We start from the raw sequence: 24,914 nt of genomic DNA, 5'->3' as shown, positions 1-24,914 counted from the left end.
ATATGCTAACTATAAGGTGCATGTGTCATATCCTCAGGTGCTGTTTAAAGGCTGCTAACAAGAAAATTACTTTACTAGCCTTGCAGGGATTGCCGAGATTGCTTCAGCAGTATATGCTATACGATCATTACCAATTTCGCCAAAATGAAGTTTCATCGCAATTGGAATCGAAATTAGTCTTATTTATTTATTTTGAATACCCTAAAGGCCCCGAAAGGCATTACATAGGGGGGATACAATTCACATGATATGTAAACCCAATAAAAACGACTGAAGACAACAATCAAGCTCAGATTTCAGTAAAAGATACAGTTTGTAAAAAAAGAAGGAAAAGAACGAAAAGAAATGAGGGTGAGAGTACAGGGTACATATCTTATTTGCTATACATGGCACGCTTCAACAAGACACACGCAGCAGGTGGGTGTTCAAAAATGCACATTTAGAATACAAATATATACATATATATATATATATATATATATATATATATATATATATATATATATATATATATATATATATATATATATAACACAGGCCAGGCAAGCAGTGGCAGCTGAACATTTTATACATTTAAGAATGTTTGCAGGGCAGATTGGAAGGCAGACGGGTCAGTGATTGTTGCACTATCTTGGGGTGAGGCGTTCCATTCATTCACTGATAACACCAAAGGGTAATTTTTGGAATTTTTTGGTCCTAGCAAATATGGGAGGCACTTAGTATACATGGTCATTGCGGTTGGACAGATAATGGACGGGCAAGATGGGAGCAGAAGAAAAAGATGAACCGCTATGGTAAGGGGAGTGAACAAAAAGACAGACGGAAATATTTCAGTCGTGTGCCAAGATCCGAAAGACTAAGGGTCTGCTTTAACGCCTACAAACTATGGTACGGGGAGTAGGAGTGCAAAATAAAGCGGGCAGCCTGATTTTGAATTGATTCGATGCAATCAGAAAGGTTAGCTGTGTGAGGGTTCCAAATAATTGAGGCGTAATCGAGGGTTGCTCTTATAAGGGAAATGTATGCACCAAGTCTTGTGTCACTGTTTGCAAGGTACAGACGGCGCTTTAAAAAGCCATGTTTCTTTAGTGCCTTGTTAGTAATATGCTCAACATGCATGGCCCAGCTTAAGACAGATGTAAGAATAACGCCCAGGTATATAAACGAAGAGGTTCGTTCGAGTATGCAATTGCGTAGAGTGTATACGGTGGACGGAAAGCCTAGCTTGGAAGAAAATGGCATGACCTTAGTTTTATCTGAGATAATTTACATCTTCCATACGCGACACCATTCAGCTATTGTGGTTAAATGTTTTGGTGATATGGCAACGTCATCAGGGGTGGTTATATGTCTATAAATTACACAATCAGCGGCAAACAGCCGTATTGTTGAATTTATATTCATAGCCATGTCATTATGTATTAGGAATAATAACGGGCCTAACACTGACCCTTGAGGCACCCCTGACCTAACGCGGCAGAAAGTAGATTGGTTGTTATTAATAGTTACTGATTGAGAACGACCAGATAAGAACTCGTCAATCCAATGGGTAGTTTTTTTAATCTAACTTAAGGCTGTTTATTTTCATGATTAGACGTTTATGGGGAACACGATCGAAGGCTTGCGAGAAGTCAATAAATATTGCGTCAGTATAAAGTAAATTGTGCAAAGAGTCATGTAGGTGAGTGATTAGTTCGAACAACTGCGTTTGGCTAGACCGTTTGTATCTGAAACCATGCTGGTTTTTGAATAACACATTATTTCCATTAAGATGACCCATAATGTGGGAGTAAATTATGTGTTCAAGGAGCTTACAACCAGCTGATGTCAGTGAAATTGGGCGGTAATTACTTGGACATGAGGGCTCACGGGATTTAAATATGGGTATGATACGGCCTGACTTCCAATCATCTGGAACACAGCCGGTATCCAGTGACTGTTGGAAAATTAAACACAGTAAAAACGATGATACGTGGGAAGTTAGTTTTAGTAGTTTCGAGCTGATGCCATCCGGTCCAAGACTGGCGCTAAGTGGGAGCTTGCCAATAGCCCGTGGTACATCTGCTGCAGTAACGGTGATCGGCTCGCTTGGGTGAGTTATTGTAGAAAAAGAGACGGTACAAGGCTGGTCGAGTGGCGGTTCGTCGGTAAAAGCTTGACTGTAAGTAATCTTCAAGAGGTCACCACATGCTTCATTGGGCACAATGCAGCCATCTGCATCCTTTAGTCTTATTACAGTGTCCGTATCTTTAGGGTTAATTACACGCCTAAACATTTTTGGATCAGATTTTAACAAAGTGGGCAGAGTATATATAATTGAAATAATGATCTTTAGCTTCTTCAATTGTTTTTTGCGATTCCCGAGCTAATTCGTTATATTTTTTCCTCGCATAGTCAGTTTTGGTTTGCGAGGACTTGTTTTACGCTATTTTCTCTTTATTCAGGCAATGTTTGACTTTTTTTTTTTAACCAGGGAGCATTTGTTCTTGATGTGAATGAAATCTCAGGGTAGCACGTACTTTCGATTTTTTTTAAGGAAGTCATGGGACACTATCCGATTGTAATTAGTTGTACGATTAATAAATTCGTTTGAAAAGGAGCTTGCAAAATCGGTTAGTATGCTATTCATTATTCCACAATCTGCCTTTTTGTAATTAAGTATGCGTTGTAGCTTTGTTGGCTTATTAGGAAGTGGGAGTGGGTGCGAACAATGTACTACTCTATGGTCACTAATTTCGTCAAGAACGTGAACTGCAGCATTAGTTGGATTGTTCGTTAGGCCTAAATCGTGGGTGCGTTCGCCTCGTGTCGGTTCCTTTACCAATTGAGTTAAGCGAAACAAGTTCAATGTTTGAAGGAAGCGAGATACCTCGAGCAGGGCCGGTGTTAATGACGATGATAGCGATGACCAGTTAATTAATGTCGCCGCCAAGCAACAAAGCACACTGAGGAAATTTATTTTAAATAAATTCAAGCACACTGGTCATGTGATCAACAAAATCGGGTTTGCTGTCAGAAGCCCAAAAACATAAGCCGATAATGCACGTGCGGCCTTCAAATTGGGTTTTTAAAAAGAGCCCCTCAAGAGGGGTATGAATTACTGCAAGACAAGGTTGATAAATGGTCCTTATTGCTATCAAGACACCACCTCCTCTAGACAAAGTTCTATCTTTACGAAATATTGCGAAGTAATCAGAAAGTAATAACTCGCAATTGAGTATGTCACCCCGGAGCCAAGTTTCTGTGCCTAGTATAGTATCAGCAGAGCACGTGTGAACTATTGAAATTAATTAATGAACCTTATTTATAATGCTGCGAAAGTTAGCCAGAAGAATGTACAAGTTATGTACCCTTCTTCCAACAGGCTCGATTCGCACAGTTTGTGAATGTGAGGTGCGTGGTTGAGGTATGTCTGCTCGAATTACATGGGCGGAAACCGCGTCATAGCAGTAGTTGTGCCCTTTAAACTTCAGTTTGTTGTATTGTGTCGTGCAACGGTCATCCTTCCCTTTATTTTCTTTAGCGAAGTCACGCAGCATTTTCCTTGCAAACTGTATTTTGGGGGGAAAATCTTCCTCAAGCCTGATCTTTTGTTCGACATCTCTGCGTTTATGCGCATTGCGAAGAAGTGTGTCTTTCGTCTTGAAATTTAGCAACTGTATAATTAACTGACGCGTAAAGCCACGTCGAGGCCGCCCGATTCAATGCGCGCGTTCAATGTCTTCAGTGTGCAAGGTTATATTTAGGCGAGTGGAACAGAAATATCTTACTAACTTCTCGCTAGCCTCATAGTCCTCCTTCTCATCTTCACCTAAACCTTTGATAAGCAGACTGTTTCTTCGTGAACTATTATTCAGGTCATGTACAACATCTTCTAAGTCGCCATTAGTACGTGAGAAAGTCATTTTAACTTGTTCAAGCGAGTCATTAACAGCTTTAACACCATTGCCGATTTCGGGCACAATGGGTAGTTCTTTTTCAATTGCGAAGACTCGGGACCGAATATCGGCAACATCTCGCTGGATTTCTTCCAGAATAGTTGCAGTGGTGTCATAATTACTTTTGTTGGCATCCATGAATTCTTTCAGTAGCACATACAAATCATCTACTTTGGGGCCAGGGTTGGCTTCAATGTCCCCAGCACAGAGCAACAGCAGCGCTAAGCAAATTGAAAGACCGAGCGAGGGCTTGGGGTAGGCGACACAGCTTAAGCTGACTACTGCATGTCGGCGCTCAGTTAGATCAATCTTGTTCCGGTGGCAGGTACTGAAGGCGCCGATACAAACCCCGTAGGTAACTATGTCAATCCCCATCACTCAAAGAGGTACAGGAATGTTGGGCAAAAACAGCAACACGGGGATAAGCAGCCACAGTAGTAGTTAAAGAAAAAAATATGGGGCATTAAGTGCCACTACATACCTAAAACACAGCAGTGAGACGTCAGAACAGTGTCGTGCGTGACCGCATATCCCGGAGGGCCAGAGCGAAGCAGCGCCTTTTATGCGGTGTGGTGGCGCTGGACCGAGGAGTCACAGCACAGGCGCAGTAGCTTTCCCTTCCAGGACAGCGACGTCAGTCGGTCGACACGTGGGCCAGGCTGTATCATCACAGTCTCGGTAGGTCGACGTACGAGCAGCAGACGGAAGCGATGGCAAGAATCTAAAACACAGCAGTGAGACGTTAGAACAGTGTCGTGCGTGACCGCATATCCTGGAGGGCCAGAGCGAAGCAGCGCCTTTTATGCGGTGTGGTGGCGCTGGACCGAGGAGTCACAGCACAGGCGCAGTAGCTTTCCCTTCCAGGACAGCGACGTCAGTCGGTCGACACGTGGGCCAGGCTGTATCATCACAGTCGCGGTAGGTCGACGTACGAGCAGCAGACGGAAGCGATGGCAAGAATCTAAAACACAGCAGTGAGACGTTAGAACAGTGTCGTGCGTGACCGCATATCCTGGAGGGCCAGAGCGAAGCAGCGCCTTTTATGCGGTGTGGTGGCGCTGGACCGAGGAGTCACAGCACAGGCGCAGTAGCTTTCCCTTCCAGGACAGCGACGTCAGTCGGTCGACACGTGGGCCAGGCTGTATCATCACAGTCGCGGTAGGTCGACGTACGAGCAGCAGACGGAAGCGATTGCAGGAATCTAAAACACAGCAGTGAGACGTCAGAACAGTGTCGTGCGTGACCGCATATCCCGGAGGGCCAGAGCGAAGCAGCGCCTTTTATGCGGTGTGGTGGCGCTGGACCGAGGAGTCACAGCACAGGCGCAGTAGCTTTCCCTTCCAGGACAGCGACGTCAGTCGGTCGACACGTGGGCCAGGCTGTATCATCACAGTCGCGGTAGGTCGACGTACGAGCAGCAGACGGAAGCGATCGCAGGAATCTTAAACACAACAGTGAGATGTTAGAACATTGCCGTGCGTGACAGTATATCCCGGAGGGACAGAGCGAAGCAGTGCCTTTTATGCGGTGTGGTGGTGCTGGAGCGAGGAGTCATAGCGCATGCGCAGTAGCTTTCCCTTCCAGGACAGCGACGTCAGTCAGTCAACACGTGGGCCAGGCCGTATCTTCACAGTCACGGAAGGTCTACGCACGAGCAGCAGACGCAAGCGATGGCAGGAATCTAAAACACAGCAGTGAGACCTTAGAACAGTATCGTGCGCGACCGCATATCCCCGCATATATGCGAATTAGCACAACTGCCTACTACTACACATGTGATCATACTAAAGCTTTCATGACCAATAAGATTTATGGGACAGACGGTAGTTTATTACTCGAGAACAAAATGGCAGGCACTGCAATTATTACTTTTATTATAGTAAAGTTCTCAAAAGCTGGCTCCGATAGTTTAATTTTACCTTTCGACACAATTTCTTGAGGCTGAATAATGTCATGTCTACCATTCAATACACCCTGTACTTCGTGAACTAGTTTCCGTCAGTTCAGTGCCAGTTCTTGCTCGTGCGGAACCGGCACCACAACTTCTGCATGAACGCTGCACTATTTTTCGGGCAAGTGCAGGAAGTGCTGTGAACTTGTCCTGTACGAAGCCTGCACAAAGTGAAAGGAATGGTGACGTGCCAGTGCCGCCATGTTGAACTGGTGAAACGAATGGTGAAGTGCAGGACCTCGAGAACCAGTTCATAAAGTGCAGGTGAATTATGTGGACCTTGTATATCAAAAGTTCACCGATTTTGCGAACATTCACAAAATATACTTCAAGATACTTTTGAATTTATTTCTTTACTTACCAATAGTCCCTTTTGCACTGCTGGACAAAATTATAGAATGCCAACGTATTTTATAGCATTTACTGGTAGCAACCAGGTCAAACTTGTGCTAGTTTCCGTACTGCCGCTTAGCCCTTTAACCCCCAAATTAATTCCGGAAAAACGTACCAAACTTCACAATTTTGTTTATGCAGTCATAATTCTTGCTGTCATTGTGAGTCGGAAATTATATCACTTCATTTCATTCCTTTCTGTTTATAATCAAGACAGGATTACGAAATAAAAGCTGCTCTTCAGGGCAGCATTCCCGCAATTCCGACCGTAACTCGTCTTTGCTAGTTCGAGCGGCAATACATCTTGTTGAACAATGAGTATTATTCGTAGAACGAGTACGACTCTTCATTGGCGATACTGGTACAACTTCCCATTATAAGTACAGCTCGGAATTGGGGGCTGAAGGGCTAAAGGACGGGGCATAATTTAATTCCGCAGTTGGGCACTTGGGCGTTATGTGTCTATCTATGTGCACGTACATGAACATAACTTCATGCAAGTGCAAAGCAGCTATTGTGCAGAGAGGTATTAGTCATCTTTATTACTTGCTCTCTAAAGATGCAATAATTTTTTTTTGCAGTAGTGGGTGCTCATCTTTCTTTTTGTACGATTGGTGCGCACAGCTTCATTTTTCTTGCACCATGCACTTTACGCAAAAAAAAACTACATGTCACCTGATGTGTCCCTTTTAAATAAAAATGTTGCATATTGCCTTTGTTAACTCAACCTGTTGCCTCAAATGAGCTGCTACGAATTGACCAAACTGATAATTCTATCTACTTAATTATGAAATATGTTGTAGTTATGTTGTAGTTATGAACCCTCATATGACACATAGTACAAAATTTTTATGCAAATATCTTCATGAAATGTTTATATATCATCTATACTTAACCATGCTCTTTTTACTATAATGTAGGGAGAAAAGTCTCGGTAACGCCATGCATTCAGTAGGATGGCTCACACCTCGCGTATGCAGGCAACCTCCTCCTCCATGTGGACCGAGAACTACTCTTCAGTGTCTCGAATGCAGAATGAGGCACAGCTGCGCTGATGACCGTGCACTGGTAACTCAACATCGAAGACCCACGAAAAGCCTTCAAAATTCTCGTAGCAGCAGAATGGCTGCTCCTTTATTAGCGTGTCCAAGAATTCCAGTCGTAAATCTTCTGGAGACCTTTAAGTAAGCTTACTGATATTTTATTTATTTTCACAGTGGGCCTTAGAACAATAACTTTTTTGGACTTTCTAACGTATTTAACAGGCACAAAACTGTGCGTTAGGTTTTACACCAGCATCTTGTTGCGTAAATGTTTAGAAAAAGATTTATACGGCAGATGAGCTAACAGCATTTGGCTTTGTCGAGGTGACTCGGTTCAGTGAGCTGTAAAGAAATAAGACGTGAGGCTCGCCACACTGTAACTATAGAATTTAAATTTTCATGACTACAGTGTACACCTTTAAAAGAATTGAACTTGCGAAAATCCGCCAGAGCGTAATCATGCTAGAATTGCCATGTTCGAGTACAAAGGAGTTTTGGTAACCAATGAGCGCCCTTTCACTTGAGCATAAAAGTACTTTCGTTCATTACTAGCCACTGCATATGAAAGCATGCTGACAGGCTACATCACTGCAATGACTAGTGCCTCATACATTTGCAGGCACAATGGCCACAATACCTACATATATTTTTGGAACGGCCTGCACCTACATTTGCCGCACAGTTGGTGACTGAATCGCTACCTTTTTTTTCTTGTCGTTTTCATGTTACCATCATGCGTCCAACATTACACTCTACAGGCATAAAAAACAAATGGCACTTGCATTTCAGTGGTCGAACTGTCCATCATGCCTGTCACAGAACGTGTTTCAGAGGCAACTTTGACTCTACAGGTAATTGCACACTGGATGCTCTCCGCAGGATGTAGAGTCAGTGCATACATCTGGTAAGCTTGAATGCTGTGCTTCGGACTGTACTTGCACTTGTCTACTGATAATGCATGGTTCCATAAAGCTAGCATCAGAGCATGTGCCGCCACACTGAAGGAACTGCCCTAATTTGTTTTGTGGATGTGGTCGAGACTTTAGGAGCTGCAATGAACAAATGTGAGCGTCATAGCACTGCCGAGCTAGAGCACAAATTACACTCCTCGAGTCTCGCAATGAACTCTGAAAGTTTTGCTACGTGGTATACCTGTTTTTGCTACCTGATCGTGTGGCACCTTTACAAGCAGTCACAGGTTATCGCAGCTGCTGAAGCTTTAGTAATTGGCAAGGTGAAAAGGAATAATGCTATGCCATCAGTCTGGCTGCACATGCTGAGATGGAAGATATCTTGAACCAGGTGTTCGGTAGATGGTACCTGTGCAGCCAAAACATGGTGTTCGAGCACTATGACGAGTGCGTTGACAACTGCACACAATTGTGCTATCACTACAGAAAGTTGCAAACAAGCAACATTTTTACCTGTTTTTCTTCAAAAAATCGGTACGTCATTTTTTCACCAAAGCTGATTATCATGCATAGGTATTGTTGGGCATTGTAGGTGTTGCATAGGCATCATGCATATATATTGGGAACAGGGCATTCGTGACACACAAGGGGTCGTCATGTGTGTAAAGTTTAATTAGAACCAGCACTCTAGGATACGGATTGATAAAAGCTGTACTTTTGTTTCCCAGTGGTCTTTCTTGCACAGGTATGGCTATGATTCAGGTATTTCAATTATAGCTTGTTTTATTTGTCTATTTTTCATGTGTACATTGCAAATATAACTGGTAGTCAGTGCTGTTACCTGCCAAGATTTTATGCTGTTTTGGGGATATTTGCAATGTTTTGCAATGGAATTCAGTTGAGCCAAGTATATGACTATCATTGCTAGCTTTCATGTTCAAGTTGTGCAGTGCTCACTAGTGATTACTAGTAAAGTTTTGCTCTCACAGACACAGTCAGACTTGTATCGTATGTCTCTTATGTGGTAGTTTAGTTTTGTACTTTACGTCATAAGATTCCGTGTTACTATAATGAAAATGTTTTGTGACTAGTTTGTAGTGAGGTTATTTAAATAGAAATCGTCTTATGCTTAAAACTTAATTCAACAAGCCTGCGTCAATATCGTTATGTAATGAACAATATCATTCTCCTATTCCAATTTTTTGACACCTTGCACGGAACCTGTGTTGATATTTAAACTTAATATATATTGCACTTTAGAAGTGCATACGTATAGCGTCATTGCATGCCAGTGCAGTGTTTTTCAAAGACTTCTAGCATCGCTGGTAATCAGCGTTTTTATTCCAAGAACTCCCCTAAGGACTAGCACTTGACTTCGGTCGCTCCACCTGCAGATGTTCATTGATTTCTTTACCACAAGTGTACTCTTGCAGAAAGCAATAAAGTACAAGTAGCGGCCTTGCCGTCAGTGGCCACTAAGGCCTGTAGTAGTCGTGGCGTAAGCAGCGTAGTGACAGCCTGCCCGAAGACGGCTTTATAAACATAAGCGGTCACCATAAAGCATCGGCCTATACAGACTTCTAGGGGAAGTCCAAACAATGAAGGACTCACTTTCATTCCCGAAGCCAGCTCGGCTGCTATGGCGGAAACTCGACGCAGAAAAGGGATACAGAAGATCATGAGCGTGACCACAACAGTGCTCCTTCGAAAGCTTTCTTGATCTCGGAAGGGTGGCACATCGGGCAGCCGTCGGAGCAACACCTTCGGCAGCTAAAAAAATGTGGAAGGCGATAACTAAATTTGATGTGAAGCCTTGTTGGTCGTGCTATCTGGAGCGCCGCGTCAAGTGGCTCGAGATTTCGCGAAGCGTCTGTAAGGAAGCGCCTGACATCTCGGGCTCGTTCTTGGGAGGAAGCTACATTCAGATTTGTCTCCGTGAACTGGCAATATGCTGCTCTCGAATGCCGTTTTTAGAAATTTCTCACTGTCGGCACCTGTCACTGGGCCAAAATGTATTGATGTCCCGCCCGATAGGCTCAGAAGACACTATCTCTGGTGGCATTTTACACTGTACGAAAGGCACTTCTTTCGCAGCCTATGCACAGGTGGCCGGTTCTTAAATGGTGGAGCTTTTCGGTGTGCCTAGATCAGGGCTCCAATTACCAGCCCCTCCAGTAGCCCGAAAGGAGAATTTGGCGAAATTTACTCGGAGAAACAATAATATTTTCCAGCATCTCTTCACGGAAGCAATGGAATAACACAAGGAAAAGAAACTCAACATATCAAAGCTTTCATCACGCACATTTTTTTTCTGTATACACGACCTTAATTTAAAAATCGGAGCCACCTGAAGCTGTCCATATTCGGGCGAATTTTTGCGCAGTAACAACGATTGGTGACGAAAGTAACCCTTGATCTATGAAATTCGGTCGCGATACTCCGATCAAAACAATGACGTTGACCGTTGTGAGGGAGATCACAAAAGGAAGCTTTGAGGATAGACTATGCGCTCTCTTCACTATATTGCCACACTCTGTAATTACTCCGTAATTATTAAATTTACATTTATATTTCTACCCTCAACAATTTTGAGTAGGTGTGGGCTCTTGTGCAAGACGGAACTCCGCCGCAGACGTATCTTGGCCCGCTAATTCCGCCATGCCAACAGAAAGGGATACTGCTTCAACCACGCTGCCAGCATAGCCTTACCCTTACCCAGGCAGCGCGACCCTGGCTCCTTCTCTGGCATCGACGGCGTCGATGAGTACTGTAGGTGGGACCCAACAGCGATGCCCTCCAATGCCATTTTCAAGCTAAATGAGACAGCACGCTGTAAGAGTTGGGGTCGGGCATGAAATAGGCGGATGAGTCGGACGACGGCCCATGCGGTCGTCCGACTCATCCACGCTAAGGACGTTGTTGAACGGAGCGAGTCCTCATCGAGAACGAGGAATATGAGATTTATTTACAATATCTACATGAAGGGTGGAGAACGTCACGTTTCATCAGTCTATCATGACTGAAGGAGAATGCACACCGAAGAGCCGGAAATGGCTGCCTAAAAACACTCGGTCCTCCCTAGATCCCTAATTCAGGGAAAACTGCCGTTCAATTTTCGAACTATGGGAGCGTCCAAAGTCGTCGTCGTCGACCCGCCTTTGAGGGGGAGAGTTCACACACTCACTTCCGCACTTTGGTTTCACTGAACACAACGACGTGAGAGGGTTCTCGTAGACAGAGGTCTTGACCCGAGCAGGCGCCTCTTGATCCCAGAGCTGACCCCGCAGTCAGTAGCCGCCGCGTCTTTCTATTAACTGTGACGACCTCTGGGGCCCGTGGGAAAGCACCGCAAATTATCCCCTTCCAGGAGTTGCCCCGCTCCAAGCAAACCGTGAAGACGACAGCGAATCGACTAACAATACTCGGCCCGCCAAACGTGGCTAGACATGCCGGCGCCGTCAGGCTGTTGAGGCGGCGCATTGTTGTCTTTACAAAGCGAGTCGTCGCAGCGGGCTGCGAAGGGTTCGGAGGTCGCTTCTCCGAAAATTGCCAGCCCCACAGGCCGTTCGTAACAGCTCCCCCATGGCCCGGAAAATCTCGACTAGCCAGTGCTGATAACCGCTGGACAGGAAGAGAATGGCTGGTGGCAAGGGGGGGATGCCTTGGCTTGCAGCGACCAGCTGTGAAATGATGTCACCGCCCCAAAACATCCAACAAGGACAGGCAACTGCAACGCGAACCCCACAACACAGCCCTGTGCCGAGATGACGTATCTTGGATCTCACTTTAGACCCGCTAGGCTTCAAGGAAAACATAACTGCAGAAACAAATGCTGCATTTCGCTACGCCAATTTTTAAATGAATTTCGTGCTGACAATTTCAGCAATCATGGAAGCAGGCCTGCTAAATGAGAGGGGATCTTCTTGGCTTAACAAAATTAACAAGTACAAAATTTAGGCGGGATCCCTAAACGCAGGATTCAAATTAGCCTGCTCAAACCCTCCGCATTGCTATGCAACTTTCCCTTCTTATATCTAACGCAGAAGTTGTACTCTTGGAGAGTAAGGCTCCATTAGAACAAACGGTCATTTCTGTGTGACATTTGATGAGCCACGTCAGAGGACAGTGGTCGGTCTCGATGATGAACCTCGCTCCGTACGTGTAACACGACAACTTCTGGGCTGCCCAAACTAAACAAGCACATTCCTTCTCGGAAGCGATGTAGGCTTCCTCTCTTAGTTTGTTTACGGCTGTCATAGAGGATAGGATGTTACTCATTATCGTCACCGACCTGACTAAATACCACGCCCATACTCTGTCGCTTGCGTCGCACTGAACTATGAATTCTTTTGTGTAGTCTAGCGCGCGAAGCACAGGACCAGAAAACCAATAGCGTTTTCAAACCTTGGAAAGCGTTCTCTTTGTCCTTATCCCAGTGCACGCTATTCGGTGCTCCCTTTCGGAGGGCGTCCGTTAAAGGAGTTCTGATTTGCGATTAATTCGGAATGTACCTTTGATAGTACCCCACAAGTCCCAAAAATGAAAAAAAAAATGTCTGTTTTCGTGCGCAGCCTAGAAAAATATCCCATCGTATCTATTTTCAGCTCGGCCGACCGTCTCGTGCCCTGGCCGACAACATGGCCCAGATAAGTAACCTGCGAGCAGCCAAACCTACACTTTTCCGCCTTCATCGTTAAGCCTGCTTCCCTCAATCGTGAGAACACCTGTTTGAGGCCCGATACGTGCTCTTTCCAGCTGTCCGAAAAAAATTTCTACATCATCAAGATATCGCAAGGCGAACTCCTGCAAGTCTTTTAGGACAATATTCATTTACTTGGAGAAGCTAAACGGGGCGTTCTTCAGCCCGAAGCTGAGTGCGAGAGGGCGAAAAGTGCCTACAGGTGAGATACATGTGGCATAGCGGCTGGCACTTTCTGAAAGGGGAATTGCCAGTATCCCCGCACGTGATCTATAGTTGAAATGTATTTAGCAACGCTAACTCTTTAGATTCATTCCTCAATGTTGGGTATCGGGTACAGCTGATCCCTAGTGATGACATTCAGCTTCCTGTAATGAACACACGGACTAGCGTCCTTATTAGGGGTTTCTACAAGTATTAGCGGTGAGGTGTAGTCACTCTCAGCGGGCTCAATAACTCCCAACTCTAGCATGCGCTGTATCTCTGCCTCCATAATTCCTCTCTGTCGTGGAGACACCTTGTAAGGCTTTCTTACGGGTTCGGTTGATGTCAGCTATATTTCATACGTTATTAGTTCGGTTCTACCTGGCCGGTCGCTGAATCTGTCGAGATATTCCCCTAGAGCTGTCTTAGCTCATCTAGCTGCTCGGGTCTAAGAGCGTGCGAGCTTACCGAATGTTTTACAACTTCTTCCAGGCTGATTTCAGAGTTCGGTGTTGCGTTATACTCATTAAACTCCGTACTAGTGCCTTCCTGCTCTTTGATGGTAAAGTTAACGACTCCGCTCCGCTCCACGTACGGCTTCATCAAATTGCAGTGATATATCCTTACCTCCTTCCTGTGACCACGCTTTTTCAGAGCATAGTTAGTATCTGAAAGTTTGTGGAACACTAACGGGTCCGTCCCAGTGAACTTTAAGCGTGTTCTCTCTTGAAGGTTTGAGCATCATTACCTGGTCAGCGGAGTCAAGCGTACGAAGCCTCGCAGACTCGTCGTAATAGAACTTGGCGTTCTTTTGAGCTATTCCCATGTTCTTTTAGACTAGTTCTTGCGCTGCACTTAACCGTTTGAGCAGATTTAGCACGTATTCTACCACTGTTTGACTCTCTCCTCTTTCCTCCCACATCTCTCTTAACATTCGCAGTGGAGAACGGAGTGTCCTCCCATACATTAGTTCTGCTGGCGAGAACCCTATAGCCTCATGAGGAACCATTCGCAAAGCAGATAAAGTGGCCGGACGACAATTCTCCCAGTCCTCCTTGTGCTCGTAAAAGAGCGCCCGCAAAACTCGCCAAATATTAAATGCCACTTTTCTACACTATTTGACTGAGGGCGATCAACGGAACTGCGTATCTACTTTACCCCGTACTTTTGTAAGAATGTGGAAGTCAGTGAGCTGGTGAATACTGACCCTTGATCCGCCTGAACTTCGGCTGGAAACCCAACTCGTGCGAATACTCGCAAAAGCGCGTCTACTACTTCGGTGGAGCTGAGGTCTTTCAGAGGGATTGCCTCCGGAAACTTTGTAGCCGGACACAGCACGGCAAACAAGTACCTGTAACCCGACTTTGTCTTTGGTAGAGGCCCTACCGTGTCCATCACAAGTCGTATGAAAGGTTCTGAAATTAAGGGCACTACCTTAAGTGGAGCGTTCCAGCTTTCTCTTTGTTTACCCGAGCACTGGCAGGCGTCGCATGATCTTACAAAGTTTTCTACGTCTTTGAAACAGCCAGGCCAGTAGTATTCCTTAAGCAATCTTTCCTTCAATTTGTTTATGCCTAGCTGGCCAGAGTACCCATTTCCATGACAGAGCCTTTACGGCAGGATTCCGTAAAGGCTACTCAACAATAGATCATATTCACACTATCAATCAGGTGATAGAGAAATGTGCGGAATATAACCAACCCTTATATATAGCTTCCATTGATTACGAGAAAGCGTTTGACTCTGTCGAAACCTCAGCAGTCATAGAGGCATTACGGAATCAGGGTGTAGACGAGCCGTATATAAAAATACTGAAAGATATCTATAGCGGCTCCACAGCCACCGTAGTCCACCATAAAGCAAGCAACAAAATCCCAATAAAGAAAGGCGTCAGGCAGGGAGATACGATATCTCCAATGCTATTCACAGCGTGTTTACAGGAGGTATTCAGATACCTGGATTGGGAAGAATTGGGGATAATAGTTAATGGAGAATACCTTAGTAACTTGCGATTCGCTGATGATATTGCCTTGCTTAGTAACTCAGGGGACCAATTGCAATGCATGCTCACTGACCTGGAGAGGCAAAGCAGAAGATTGGGTCTAAAAATTAATCTGCAGAAAACTAAAGTAATGCTTAACAGTCTCGGAAGAGAACAGCAATTTACAATAGGCAGCAAGGCACCGGAAGTCGTAAAGAAATACATCTGCTTAGGGCAGGTAGTGACGGCGGATCCGGATCATGAGACGGAAATAATCAGAAGAATAAGAATGGGCTGGGGTGCGTTTGGCAGGCATTCTCAGATCATGAACAGCCGGTTGCCATTATCCCTCAAGAGAAAAGTATATAATAGCTGTGTCTTACCAGTACTCACCTACGGGGCAGAAACCTGGAGGCTTACGAAAAGGGTTCTACTCAAATTGAGGACGACGCAACGAGCCATGGAAAGAAGAATGATAGGTGTAACGTTAAGGGATAAGAAAGAGCAGATTGGGTGAGGGAACAAACGCGAGTTAATGACATCTTAGTTGAAATCAAGAAAAAGAAATGGGCATGGGCAGGACATGTAATGAGGAGGGAAGAGGGAAGGGAAGCGTAGCAGGAGGCGGCAGAAAGTTAGGTAAGCGGATGAGATTAAGAAGTTTGCAGGCATGGCATGGCCACAATTAGTACATGATTGGAGAAGTATGGGAGAGGCCTTTGCCCTGCAGTGGGCGTAACCAGGCTGATGATGATGATGACAAACTGATCTAGAATCCTGCCCTTTCGGTCTTTGTAGTGCCAATACAACAATCCTCCTCTTCCTTGTATAGTTACGTTACGCCTAGCAATGCCTTCTTTAGCCGTGTGATGCAATTTAGCTAAGCTGTCATAATTCCTTTACTCGGCGGCCAGTCACCCTCTGTCCACACATAAGAGCCGATCAAAGTTCTCCGAAGCCGATGGTACGAAAGCCCTTTCTCGCTTGCCAGTGCGTTAGCTGGCAGTTCCTGCAGGCGTGAATTTCGACACCTTAGTCATACGCTCTCATTGAGCTGGTCAGCTGCCAGAGTTTCCTCAGCCGTTTTTTTGTCCCTCCAGCTTTGTTCGGATTCGCTTGAAGTTACTTCTTTTGCTACTTCCGCTGGAGCAGCTTTTCCATTTTCAGCCGAAAGTGACGCGATTTTACTAGCTTGGCCTCGCGTCAACGCCTGTACCACGCCCTCTCCCAGTTTAAGCCCTTTGTCACGCAGTAACTGATCCGACCCATTCAAAAGAAATGTAAGGGAACTGCAGCGACAAAAATGTGGAAACTGCAGCCTCGGTAACGAGCTCCCCGAATGGTCCACTGATTTTGACTTTGGCCACGGGTAGACACACGCTGTATTCTACAACCTGTTTGATCCATGCTACTTCTAGCGTGAAGTCATCTACCATCATGTAAGACGGATGGACAATGTCCACAGTGGCGGCACTATCTCGCTGCCCCCGGCATGGTTTCCCATGGACTTGCAGGTCGTGAAGATATGGGCTTAAAAGTTCCATATTCTCGCCTTTTTCAACTACGTAAGAGAAAACTACGCTACGCTTCCCGCAGTTTACAGCGATATATCCGTGTTTGTGGCACTTATAGCAGCGGATCGGTCTAAAAGGTTCGAACTTTCCTTTCCTCTCTTTTTGTACGGTTTCCCCGTTTCACTTCTCGCTGTTTTCTGAGGGGTTTTCCTCCACGTCTACAAGCTCCGGTCGTCTTGTCTGCGAACCCTTTTCGAATGCAAATGGCTTTCACGGTCCATTTCGATGGTCCCAATATCCGTCCTCGGCGTTCAGCTTACTACGCGTTGCGTACACTTCGGCTAATTCAGCCGCCCTTTCCACAGTGTTTACGTTTCCTCTGTCTTGCACCCACAGCTTCACAGATGGCGGGATACTTTTGTAAAACTGCTCTAGACACAAGCATTCTATAATTATGTCTCTGCTCTCGTACGCTTCCGCGCTTTTCAGCCACTCGACTAATCATCATCATCATCAGCGTGGTTACACCCACAGCAGGACAAAGGCCTCTCCCATACTGCTCCAACTACTCCAGTCATGTAATAATTGTGACGATGTTGTCCCTGCAAACTTCTTAATCTCATCCGCTCACCCAACTTTCTGCCGCCCCCTGCTACGCTTTCCTTCCCTTTGAATCCAGTTCGTAACCCTTAATGGCCATCAGTTATCTTCCCTCCTCATTACATGTCCTGCCCATGCCCATTTCTTTTTCTTGATTTCAACTAAGATGTCATTAACTCGCGTTTGTTCCCTCACCCAATCTGCTCTTTTCTTATCCCTTAACGTTACACCTATCATTCTTCTTTCCATAGCTCGTTGTGTCGTCCTCAATTTAAGTAGAACCCTTTTCGTAAGCCTCCAGGCCCCGTACGTGAGTACTGGTATGACACAGCTGTTATACACTTTTCTCTTGAGCGATAATAGCAACCTGCTGTTCATGATCTGAGAATGCCTGCCAAACGCACCCCAGCCCATTCTTATTCTTCTGATTATTTCAGTCTCATGATCCGGATCCACGGTCACTTCATGTCCTAAGTAGATGTATTCCCTTACCACTTCCAGTGCCTGACTACCTATCGTAAACTGCTGTTCTCTTCCGAGACTGTTAAACATTACTTTAGTTTTTTGTTGATTAATTTTTAGACCCACCCTTCTGCTTAGCCTCTCCAGGAGAGTGAGCATGCCTTGTGATTGGTCCCCTGAGTTACTAAGCAAGGCAATATCATCAGCGAATCGCAAGTTACTAAAGTATTTTCCATTATCTCTTATCCTCAATTCTTCCCAATCGAGGTCTCTGAATACCTCCTGTAAACAAGCTGTGAATAGCATTGGAGAAATCGTATCTCCCTGCCTGACGCCTTTCTTTATTGGGATTTCGTTGCTTTCTCTATGGAGGACTACGGTGGCTGTGGAGCCGCTATAGATATCTTTCCGTATCTTTACATACGGCTCGTCTACACCCTGATTCCGTGATGCCTCCATGATTGATGAGGTTTCGACTGAATCAAACGCTTTCTCGTAATTTATGAAAGCTATATATATTGGTTGGTTATATTCTGCACAGTGCTCTATCACCTGATTGATAGTGTGAATATGGTCTATTCTTGAGTAGCCTTTACGGAATCCTGCCAGGTATTTTGGTTGATAGATGTCTAAGGTGTTCCTGCCACTCGACTAGGTGTGCCTTTAAGCCATATGCAAACTCAGGATACCCCTCGCTATCCTTCTTGCCCGTGCTTCTTAACCTTTGCCGGAAAGCTTCGGCTGAAAGGCGATACTTCTTAAAAAGACTGACTAGCCTTAACTTTCGCATAATCATATGCACCCTGCGCATTGAGTCTGGCGATTACTTCCGCAGCTTCCCACGGCAACATAGACAGCAACCGCTGTGGCCATGTACTCGGACCGAAGTTCATCTTCTCGTAAGTCCTTTCAAAATTTCTTAGGAACAATCCTATGTCTTTCCCGACCTCAAATGGCTTTAATAGTCTGTCCATGCGATATGATTCTGCTTCACTTGATCGTCCTAGAGCCTCTTGACTTCCTTGAGACAACTCCAAACGTCTTCTTTCGAGCTCAAGTTGCATTTTTCTTAATTCGCGATCTTTCTTGCGTTCCTGTCCCGTTCTTCTCTCTCTCTCTGTACCGTTTCTCTCCTTTCCTAAAACGTTCTAACCCAATTTCAATGTCCTCCTCACTTGCTTGTACGGAAATAAGTTGCAATTATTTTGATTTTAGCATTTGCTTGCGTACCTCTAGGCCTAGTTCCTCACCAACAATCAACAATTCTTCCCTCAGCTGTGTCCTAAACTCCATGATTGCTGCTTTACTGCATTGGTCCTGCTCGCTAAATATACCTAGGTTAACAAAACCTAGCTAACAATCAATAATCCAGCTTCCCTACTGTTCTGAACTGAATGACCACAAAACGAAGCCTATAGAGAGTCAAAGCAGGAAACAAGCACTCACTGCAGACACAGCAACACGTCGCCAAGTCCGTCTCGCCGCTGCCAGCCTGTTCTAAAGATTGGGGACGGGCATGAAATAGGTTGTAGCTCGCCCATGCCGTCGTCCGACTCATCCACGCTAAGGACGTTGTTGAAGGGAGGGACTTGTTCTCATCGAGAACGAGGAATATGGGATTTATTTACAATATCTACATGAAGGATGGAGAACGTTACATTTCATCCTTCTAGCATGACTAAAAGAGAATGCACACCGAGGAGCCGGAAACGGCTGCTTAAAAACACTCTGTCCTCCCTAGATCCCTAGGTGAGGGAAATCTGCCGTTCAACCTTCGACCAATGATAGCGTCCAAAGTCATCGTCGTCGACCCGCCTTTGAGGGAGAGAGTTCACAAGCTCACTTCCGCACTTTGGTTTCACTGAACACACCAAGATGAGAGCGTTCTCGTAGACAGAGGTCTTGACCCGAGCAGGCGCCTCTTGATCCCAGAGCTGACCCCGCAGTCAGTAGACGCAGCGTCTTTCCATTGCCTTTGCTGACCTCTGGGGCCCATGTGCAAGCACCGCAAAACATCCCCTTCCAGGAGTTCCTCCGCTCGAAGCAAACCGTGAAGGCGACAGCGAATCGACTAACAATACTCGGCCCGCCGAACGTGGCTAGACATGCCGGCGCCGTCGGGCTGTTGAGTCGGCGCATTGTTGTCTTTACAAAGCGAGTCGTCGCAGCGGGCTGGGAAGGGTTCAGAGGTCGCTTCTCCGAAAATTGCCAGCCCCTGCAGGCCGATCGTAACAACGCACCTTTTTTAGACTTACGAGGAAGACCTAACCAGCTTGGATGTATGTAAGCGGAAACTTCGTGCCCTATTTGGCAAACTGGCTGCTTGCCGGCACGCCGCTTTGAAAGAACTCCCCTGTCGGTTGCAAACTTTCACTAAGTCGCAGGTGATCCGGCCCAGTGGAGAACGCGGGACGGTAAGCCCATCTGTTATAACCGCCACTGTGAGGGAAACATTTCCCACTAGTAGCCGCCATCATCTCCTCGCTCTGTTTTTGACTACCGACATGACAACAACCGGCCCGCACAGTTTGCCGATCGTTGTATACCATCGTTCCATGATGTTGCTGCGTCAACGCGACGCTAACGCCGTGCGCTTTCCCGCACGGTTTTCGTTCCCCGTAGCCTCTGCCCCGCTGTGTTTCATCGACGCGGCGCTCCTGTCGCTCTTCCTTGGATACCTGAACAATTCAAATCCTCTCCTAAGCTTGCCGATGCGCAAGAAACAATCATTCTTGCACTTCAAATAAAAGAACAAATAACTTCCCTATGCTTTCTTTGGCTTCATTATCTATTGAACTCATGTAAAAATCGGGCCCATCGGTTCCGCTCCTTCTCGTTTATTGCATTGCAAGGGTCTCGTTTCTGCCAGCGTTGATACCTTCAGGCAGTATACGGGGGTTTATTGATCAGCTGCTTGCTCTTTTAGCTTGCTTACAATGTGGCGCCATCCGTAAAATGATGTTCCACTTCTGCCGCCATGATCATGAGTGCCTCTAACTACTGCTCTACGGGTTAGATTTTGTACGCCTACATAAATAACCAAGAATGTTGACGTGGTAATAGTCGCCGCCGTCGTTCGATTGGTACAGCCACGCACGCATAACGCGTAGGGTGTGGGTTCGGCTCCCACCAGCGATAACTTGTTTTTCAGTCCACTTTCATTTCCGCTTAGCTTATCATACCTAAACTTTAATTAAAGCAACAAATAATTTCCTCGTTGATTTACTTGGTTTCATTATTTGTTGACCTCAACTGGTTGTGACAAGAAATAAGTAGTAGTTTATCAGTATCATTCACAAGAACCACTATCCCGTATTCACTTCTTACCAGGGATGCCAGCTGGTATTCTTGGTTAAAATAGTAAGAACTGCTTTAAAGCTTGTAAGAAATACAGATGCGCTTCATTAACGATGTTTTAGCGTTACACTCAACTCGTGGGCACCCACTAACTTAGCAAATATTGAGAAGCAACAGAAGTAAAACCAGAACTACGTTCTTAGATCACAGTGGCTTTTTCAGCGACTTTTGCTGTTGCCGATTTTGCCTGTTTCCGGGACTTATCTGTATAATCTTGCTCGAAACAAACGCTTCACGCGTTCTTTCATCATTAGAAGACTGGCAACGGAAGGTTCTGAGAGAGAAGAGCGAATATGGGCGAACAAAAGTGTTTTTCTTTTCTTTCGTAAAACATGACACAACATTAGTGAAATCGTAAAATTAGCCCAAATTCGGAAACCTTACGAAACATTCAGGAGAATTTGATGGTACGCTTAACGCATCCGCGAAGACAGCAAACTGTTGCCCTCTTACCTGAGCCGTAGTCTTCTTCGACTTTTCCAGGAAGTGATGGTCAATCTTTGCCTGCTCCGCCAGAATGAAGTCTGCGAACAGTTTTCCGGTGTTTAAAGGAGAACTAATATCCTCAGTGACGCAAAACTTTTGCGGTACGACACAATCAAGGAAACAGCTTTTTTTTTTTCTGACTACACAGATCCCACGCTCTGATGGAATCGATGTTACGCGAAGGAAGTTACAGATAACAGCCTATCCTGCATCGTTTCGTGTTCTGCATATCGTTGCCAGATTAACCAACGTGTTTGTGTAAGGTGAGCAATTGTGTATGAAAAGCGAGCGACTCTATGATGACAGAAGAAACGGGACGACGTCAGTTGCGCTGACGACGGTGATTAAATGGCCGCTGATTTAATGTAATTAAGCAAAGAAACCTTAGAAGATGCCGTTGTTACCACTTGAACCGACCCCTGAAGGTGGTACAATTAATACGGGGAAAAACTGTAGCGCTCTTTGCGAGGAACTCGCTTCTATATGCGACGCGTCGAACGCGGCAATTATGCAGGCGTCCCAATCGTATGCCTTCGAGGCACGCGCGCACGTTCTCTCACTTTAATCTTAAAGAAATTCTCGCTTTCACACATGAAAGCACGCATCCATCCCCCCAGAGCTTCAGTTGGCGTTGGCACGAAACAAGTAGGCATGCACCTCTTGACATACTGGGCGTAGATAGCATTGAGCTTTCGTGTGGGGGAGCCCGTTTCGGTCCCACCCATCGATGCGTAATATTAAAGCAAACATTTCTTCGTTTTTCTGCCTGCCTTGCCTCTGCCGTTTCTCCCGCCTTCCGCATGGCCGCTTGGTGGGTCGAAATGAAGAGGCCCTGAACCACTTTTTATCGAAGCGGAGAAACGCCTTTGAAGTGAAAATAGGCTATTCCAGAAATCCTTTGCCGCAAAAAGTATACAAGTACGTTCAGCAAAAGCGGAGTTACTGTCAATGAAACACCCCCTTCGCGCTACTTCCGCTCCTTCTTTTCTTGAATGCCTGACACTGCGAAGGGTACAGCGGAAAGAGGCGTGCCCACAACGCTCCGCCTTACTGAACGTCACCAATGCGCGCAGTTCAAATTTGATTTTCGATGTTCACGTAGACGCCACTATTTCCCGATTTCGGTGCCGACGACGCCCTAACGTTAAAACCTAACGCGACTGAAACGTGGTTGTCTTCACCGAGCCGCAGTGCGCTCTACCAGCGGACTCGTCACGGCACCCCGCGGTGGCTACAGTATCTAGGCTACGTAGCAGACCGCTACTGCATGCAACTGCAGCGTTTGCTTTGTGCACGACAAGGCCAGAGTGCGCGCTCGCGCTTATGTGCACGTGCTCGCGCTTATGTGCAAACCTGTCTGGCTGCGCTACGCGAAGCGAACCGGCTTTGACCTGCATCAGTTTGACTGACAGATCCACCTTGCGCATTTTTGAAGCGCTATCAATAGTTCGATCTGTCAAGTATGACAAGGCGTCTAACTAGGAGGAGGCGTCTAACTAAGGGCAGGAGTGAGCGCGCGCTAGCTCGAGGTCTCCTATCTAAGTACATGGGAAAGGAGAAATCGTTTTTCTCGTCAACTACTCCGCCAAATTGGATGACGCTTGTTGCATTTAAAAGAAAAGTTAAACCTATTTACTGTGGGTTGTGAATTTTTATTTAGGTCCTCAATTATTTTCATAAATGGTGACAAAAATCGCAAATTTTCGGAAAACGGAACTAATGAGTTCAGAATTCTGACTCATCAATGAAAAACGATATAACCATTCTCTAAATTGCACCTACTAGCACATCTAAAGGGCACAAAATTGATGTATTATACTTGGCTCTCAAATAGACCTCTAAATTGTGAATAGCACTCTTGCAAAACCGTTGTAAACAATGCAACAAATTCACATAAGAGATAAATTGGCATATCAAATTTGTCTTCTTTGGATACTTTAATGGATGCAGTTTACAGAAATGCGGTATCTATTCTAGGTGCAGGGCTATGAAAAATTGTAAACATCGTGCTTCCATTGGTTTCAAACTTACAAATATTTAGAAAATGGCAATAAAAAGTTCATGCCCTGAGTCAAACTTATGCTTGGAACAGTCGCTATAATTTACCTTTCTCTCTGAAATGCAACAAATTTAATCCAAATTGGCTCAGAGGTTGTCTCAGAAAAGCGTTTCTGCGTTTTACATGTGTTTGAATAGGCAGCATCGGAGTTGAGCCAAAGCAAAAGCTCCCTCTTAAATTTCAAGTGGTTCGAGGCTAGTTGAGTGCTCATTACTAATCGAAATCAGCGAGACCCGACGGTTACGACACCAATAAGAAGGGTGGCGAAAGTTTAATTCCGGCGCGGGTTGCCGCGGCCGAGCGTGAGCGGAGGATAGTTGGCTTCGACCTGAAGTAATTATCGAAATTGGAAAGCGGATTTTCACTTAACTCAGCCTTTTTATTAAATTTCGTCAATAAGTGTACACAGTAACAATAGGAAGAAGTGGACTGGTCGAAACACCCTTCTTTGTTGATGTCAGTTATTGGCCGATAGCAGCCGCGTATCGCAATCGGCTTTATTACAAAATAAAGCGTCCAGAACAGCTTGAGGAGCACGCTTCTGTTGACAAGAGAGCGTTTGAGAGAAAGGTGACTTCGCGTTCCGCTTGCGAGCTCCACGCGGCGGGCGTGAAAGCAAAACTTGCCGAGATGTCCACAACATCGTACGCTACCCGCGGACTATACTTCTACAGCGATGCTGCATATGGCCAGGGTTCCGTGTATTCTTTCGTGTACGTTAACAAAAATTATCATCATCAGCAATGGCTCATACCTCCCTAAGCAAGCAAATATGCGGTGTTTTATCCCCCTCGCAATGGAGAGGCTACAGGCACACAGCAAAGTGAAGCGAACAGTGCACGCAGTCATTGGAATCACGCATACAACGTAGCGAGCAGCGCACGTTTCATTGAAGAACATGCTCGAAACAAGCAGCTATCATTACCAGCAGTGGCTCATATCCCCGTAAGGCAGAGGCTACAGCCGATCAGCAAGCAAGGCTACAAGCGCTCCTACAAGTTGCAAAATTATCTGTGATATATTGGGTCCAAATACAATCCGCATCAAATATTAAGCTAAGAACACGTGCTACACTGTGACCAGCATCGGCCATGTCTACGTTCGCACTGCCCTCTCTTTGTCGGCGTTGCAAGCGCTTGCGTGTCTATCTTTACTTTCCCTGTCCCCTGGTGGCGGTCCCATCGAAACATCACGTGTGTCTAGTTTCCTCCGGCTCCTCGGGGCGGCGGTCCCGTCGTCAACGCGAGTGTATTAAAAATCAGGATAAATGAGTTCGTAGCTTTGTTCAATATTCTGTGTCAACACTGTGTCGTGTG

The 24,914-nt window shown here is 45.6% G+C and overlaps 1 protein-coding gene across 1 annotated transcript in view; it reads right to left on the bottom strand.

Moving 5' to 3' along the window:
- Positions 1-24,914, bottom strand: part of LOC142570592 (phospholipid-transporting ATPase ABCA3-like) — a 145,698-nt gene that overhangs the window by 88,952 nt on the left and 31,832 nt on the right. The window contains exon 3 of the mRNA XM_075678962.1: positions 21,507-21,577. Coding sequence (XP_075535077.1) covers positions 21,507-21,577 — 71 coding nt within the window. The remainder of the gene's footprint in view (positions 1-21,506; positions 21,578-24,914) is intronic.

The sequence above is a fragment of the Dermacentor variabilis genome, chromosome 2, assembly GCF_050947875.1.
Source record: "Dermacentor variabilis isolate Ectoservices chromosome 2, ASM5094787v1, whole genome shotgun sequence".
In the NCBI taxonomy this organism is placed as follows: domain Eukaryota; kingdom Metazoa; phylum Arthropoda; class Arachnida; order Ixodida; family Ixodidae; genus Dermacentor; species Dermacentor variabilis.
This window is presented reverse-complemented; position numbering and strand designations above follow the sequence as displayed.